Consider the following 5,491-nt stretch of genomic DNA (forward strand, 5'->3'; position numbering starts at 1 on the left):
GACGCAGCATGTAAGGAAGAAGGAACATAGCATGATACACTAAGCAGTTATATGGAATGATGATGTGCTTCACAAAGCATATGGCATGTACTGGTGATATGTGCGGAAGAAGAAACATAGCATGATACACTAAGTTAAATGGAATGATCTATGTGCTTGACAAAGCATATGACATGTACTGGTGATATGTTAGGAAGAAGGAACAAAGCATGATACACTAAGTAGTTAAATGGAATGAGCTGTGTGCTTCACAAAGCATATGACATGTACTAGTGACACAGTATGTGAGGAAGAAGGAACATAGCATGATACAATAAGTAGTTAAATGGAATGATATATGTGCTATACAAAGCATATGACATGTACTGGTGTTATGTGAGGAAGAAGGAACATAGCATGATATACTAAGTAGTTAAATGGAATGATCTATGTGCTTCACAAAGCATATGAAACATACTGGTGATATATGAGGAAAAAGAATCATAGCATAATACACTAAGCAATTATATGTAATGATCTTTGTGCTTCACAAAGCATATGATGTACTGGTGATATGTGAGGAAGAATATAGCATAATACACTAAGCAGTTATATGGAATGATCTGTGTGCTTCCCAAAGCATATGACACGTACTGGTGACACAGTATGTGAGGAAGAAGGAGCATAGCATGCTACACTAAGTAGTTAAATTGAATGATCTGTGTGCTTCAGATAGCATATGACAAGTACTGGTGATATGTGAGGAAGAAGGAACATAGCAGGATACACTAAGCGGTTACATGGAATGATCTATGTGCGTCACAAAGCATATGACACGTACTGTTGATATGTGAGGAAGAAGGAACAGAGCATGATACTCACAGTGAGCAGTTATGTGGAATCATCTGTGCATTCCTTATCTGGAAGTGATTGACTGGTCTTTGAACTATAATGGTCTTAGAGTTGTGCTGCCGAAACATCATTACAAGCATGAGTTAACCAGGACGGTAAAAATTAACTGAACCCCTGTGTTCCAGGTCATTAGAGAGGGCAATGATAATAAATAAATCATTACATAAATGATCATTAAATAAGAACTATTGTGGTTCTTAAACTACACTTAGTATTCCAACCCATTTATAGCCCCAGTTAAATTCCAGATCCATGAAAAAAACATACTCATATCTGTAGTTTAAAATTAGTTTACTGTTTTACAATATTTATACAGCTATTATTTTAATTTTCTAATTTCTTTTCTTGTACTACATTATCTTATTTATGTGTGGTGTGAGCATATTTATATTGCATGATGCTTCAAGCACCATAATATATATCTATACATACACACACACACACACACACACACACACACACACACACATATACGTATATATATATATATATATATATATATATATATATATATATATAGGGAGAGCGAGGACGCAAATTTTTTTTTCTAGAGGAGCACAACATATGCTTACAGCCTCAGAGCCATAACACCTTTTGCAGTGAAACTTAAGCTGTACTGATACAAATGAGCACTTTCATGTTACAGCAATACAACTAATGTAGAAAAACAAGCACAGTACATGGATAAATCCATTGTAGAGCACAACAGTAATTGATAAATTCCAGAAATCATAGCAAAACACTAGAACACACAGCCGCGTGCTAAAAATATTTAATTTACTACTGCCCGTGCCTGTGTGTTCTGGTATTTTGCTGTGACAGCAATACAAGTGTATTCTCAACTCCGCCTATAAACCTACAATTTATTAAATATCTCCAATGTCAAAAAAGTACAAACTGTGTCAAAGGAAATTATCTAAGAGTTTACTTTAAAGAATTCACATTTTATCTGGCAAACCGACAACCTGTTAAATTTCATTTAATTGTTTTTCTGGTGTCTGTTGATTTATTTGTCTGTTTATTTACGTATTACTGGAACCCTGTGTATGGTAGCACAGAATGCTACAGCTTGCATCTTCACAGTGCCTAGGAGGAAAGACACCATATCCTAACCTGCCCAATAACTTTGACATCTACACCTGTCATACTTGACTCCATTCCTGCAGCCTCTTCAGCTTTTCTGCCACATATATTTCACATCAAGAGATCCCATCTGCATTTAAATACATGATGGTGAAGCAATGTCTTTTGGCTTTTCGTGATTAGGAGTCGCCACAGCGTATCTCTGGTCTACAGGTTGACTGGCAGTGAGGTTTTTACGGTGTCAAGTTGCCAGCCCAGCACACCCACACACACACACACCTACCTGGATGTCTTTAAGGCTTACACAGCTGCAGGGAGGATATGCAGACTCCACATAGAAGCCACTCCAGCTGAGAATCAAGCTGAAGAACTTCTTGCTGTGAGGCGGCATTGCTAACCGTTGTGCCATATGTTACAGAAAACTACAATATGCGATATAAAAAAGAGATATATAGGAATCATGCATGATGGTGAAGAACGTAAATCACATAAGTGTGAGAAAACAAGTTCTTTTTTAAAGGACAGACAGTCATATTTGGTTGCTCCAGGTGACATATAAAATACAATAAATGCAATGTATAAATACTTCTTTTAAGACCCATTATATAACACATCTGTCACACAATTGTTGAACACCTTTTATTTTGAGAAAGAAAACAACAGCAAATGCATTCAATAAAAAAGAAAAAATTATAGTGGAATTGACTACAGATATTTATCAGCAGGCATAACAATGCACAGATCCTAGAAAAACTAATAAACTATATCGAATCACAACTCCATATACCAGGAGAGTAAAGTGGGTCATCATTTAACCTTAATTTATCAAAAAAACAATGTCTTATAGAGCCTTGATTCTGTCTTTCCCAATACCCTGATCAGAATATGTCACCCAGGAATGCATATCTGCTCTTACTTAGCTTCAGTAGGCCTGAGAGTCTTCAAAGCTGATGTTCTAAATCTGCGAAGGTTTCTATACCACTTTCATAGGGAAATCCCAAACTTAATGTTTATGAAGATCAGGATTAGTCAATGATTCTAAGGCTGGCAATTTGATTGAGAGGGTATGTTATGATATGTATGTTGCTTGGCCTTATATTTGGATTTTGTATATGTTAATCATTTTCTTGAATTACGAAAGTACTTAAAATTTAAATGAGTGATTTGCAAAAATACAAACATAAGTGATGTATTTAGCCATTATGAGGTATTAAAAAACAAGAAGATCCAATAAAATAGCACCTGTAACAAAGACAAACTAAAAACAAGAAATACTGATGAAACACAAGTGATTCTAATAACACAATTTTTATAAAAAATATTTATTTAAGTTGCTATCAGCATCACTGTTGGTTTCAACCATATTTCTTGTTTTTAGTTATGTGATATTACACATTACAAAAAATGTCTTGGTGTTCTACAATTAAAAACTGTGACAGTTCCCTTAAACTTTACTTGTGAAGTTACCAACTAGCTATGTATTCACCTTTCAGTTATATATACTGGTATGGTTGGTCCAGTGAGAGAGAGTTCTTTAATTGCAATTAGTTATTATCTAAGTTTAATGTAAAAAAAAAAACAAAGAAACATGATGTACATAAATCATTTTATTTAGCCTCACATCAGAACTTGTTAGAAAGTACAGAACTGTAATCTTAACTTATGAGATGGATTCAATAGTAATTGCAATATTAACCTTATCGTTTCTGTTAACAGAAGGAATGAACTGTGAAGACCTAAAAAGAAATTAAGAAATTTGCCAGTATAATAAACACATTTAATTACTGGCAATTAACTACAATTGTTAAGATTGAAGAAGGCTTTCATCCTCGTGTGCGGCTGCCTCTGGGAGTTCTGGAAAATTAGTTTGGCCTTCAGCAGCTGACCCTGATAAATAATAGGAAGTTATTTAAAATATTGTAATTAAAGATAAGTATCTAAACAGCAACTAATCAAACATGGTCTAGCAATTGTTGTGTGCAAATTTTCATCATAAGATGCGAAAAGCAGTAACATTTTTGTTTAGATATCATATTCGTGACATATAAAAGCAAAAACAACATCACAGGACTTCTGTGTCAAGACAGGAAATAATAAATATACACAGCCAGTAATGTAATGCATTCTAATTTAATAATATAAATATGGGCAGACATACGGACACCAGGACCAACAGATACTTGTAGCACACTTCATCAAAATAAGATGCATCTGCATTATAAGACCATTCTTATTTGGAAATAAGGCTTTTTACAGAAGAGTCTAAATCATTCTCCAGCCAACATCTGAGAAGTTTTTGCTGAGATGGGTTACTGAAAATAGAGCCAATGACAAAGGTAAAAGGCAATCATTTCCCCATCGGACACACACACACACACACACACACACACACACACACACACACACACACACACACACACACACCTGATGTTTTTTACTGATTTTTTTTTCTTTGCGACCTTTTTAGTCATTGTTTTAGTTTGTCAGTTGGGATATTATTTCTTTTTTTGTGACCTTTTTAGTCATTGTTTTAGTTAGTTGGAATATTGTTTCTTTATTTGTGACCTTTTTAGTCACTATTTTAGTTTGTTAGTTGGGATATTTTGCAGACACCCTAAAGGAAATGGACACCAGCTGGGTATAACAACCCTTAACTTCTAATGCTCAGTCAGTCTTCTTGTGCTGGGATGATGAGGCCATAACAAGGCCAAAACATGCATGTCCACAGCTAGTGGGATATGGCTTTATTGAATTTGTCCATTAAATGACTTAAAAATGAAAAAGTTAGGGGCATTCAGAATTGCCATATAGCTGAAACACCTGATGTTCTTAAGGTTCATTTGCATATATTTCCCTCGTGCCTCTAATGCAAGAGGTTTGAGGAATCACACAGTGGAAATTCTAGCTTGGCTAGAATTTTCTTTTAGTTTTTACTGATTGTTTTTTCTGTGTGACCATTTTACTCATTGTTTTAGTTTTCCTTCTGTCTCAGGGAATAAGTAATGATTTGGCTTGGAGATGTGAACATTTAATCTAGTCTCATATTAACTAAAAAGGGTACGGCAAAGCTTAAACCAAAAGTTTGCTAATACTTTTTTAGTTACTATGAGACCAGATTATTTATTTATTTTTTAACGTTTTTTTTATTTCCAAGCCATTAGTTAATTTGTTAGTTAATATGAGGACCAGATTATTTATTTATTTTTTAAAAGTTTTTATATTTCCAAGCCATTAGTTAATTTGTTAGTTAGTTAATTATTTATTGTCATGTATGGCTTCTAGCTGTTCAAATGCAGTCTGTACTCAATGGTTCCCACTGAAAGATCTCAAATTTGGTATTACTTCTAACTGTTAAACAATTACTTCTGGCTAACTTTGCTGAACTATATATTTTTTCTCCCATGTCTGACTACCTCTTGGCTGTGCACCTTTGAGTATATTCTCCTTCAAAGTTATTATGGTGTGATTAACAGTTACTCATGATAATATTACATCCAAAATAAAACAAAGGACTAGG

General features: G+C 34.3%; 1 protein-coding gene across 2 annotated transcripts in view; it reads right to left on the reverse strand.

The window, feature by feature from the left end:
* Window positions 1-3,566: 3,566 nt before the first annotated feature.
* LOC122791241 (endoplasmic reticulum-Golgi intermediate compartment protein 2-like) overlaps window positions 3,567-5,491 on the reverse strand; it is a 429,978-nt gene continuing 428,053 nt past the window's right edge. For both annotated transcript variants that reach the window (XM_044058906.1, XM_044058905.1), the window contains one exon: window positions 3,567-3,861. In XM_044058906.1, coding sequence (XP_043914841.1) covers window positions 3,779-3,861 — 83 coding nt within the window. In that variant the 3' untranslated portion in view covers window positions 3,567-3,778. The remainder of the gene's footprint in view (window positions 3,862-5,491) is intronic.

This window comes from Protopterus annectens, chromosome 17.part0, assembly GCF_019279795.1.
Source record: "Protopterus annectens isolate FY-2018-M chromosome 17.part0, PAN1.0, whole genome shotgun sequence".
In the NCBI taxonomy this organism is placed as follows: domain Eukaryota; kingdom Metazoa; phylum Chordata; order Ceratodontiformes; family Protopteridae; genus Protopterus; species Protopterus annectens.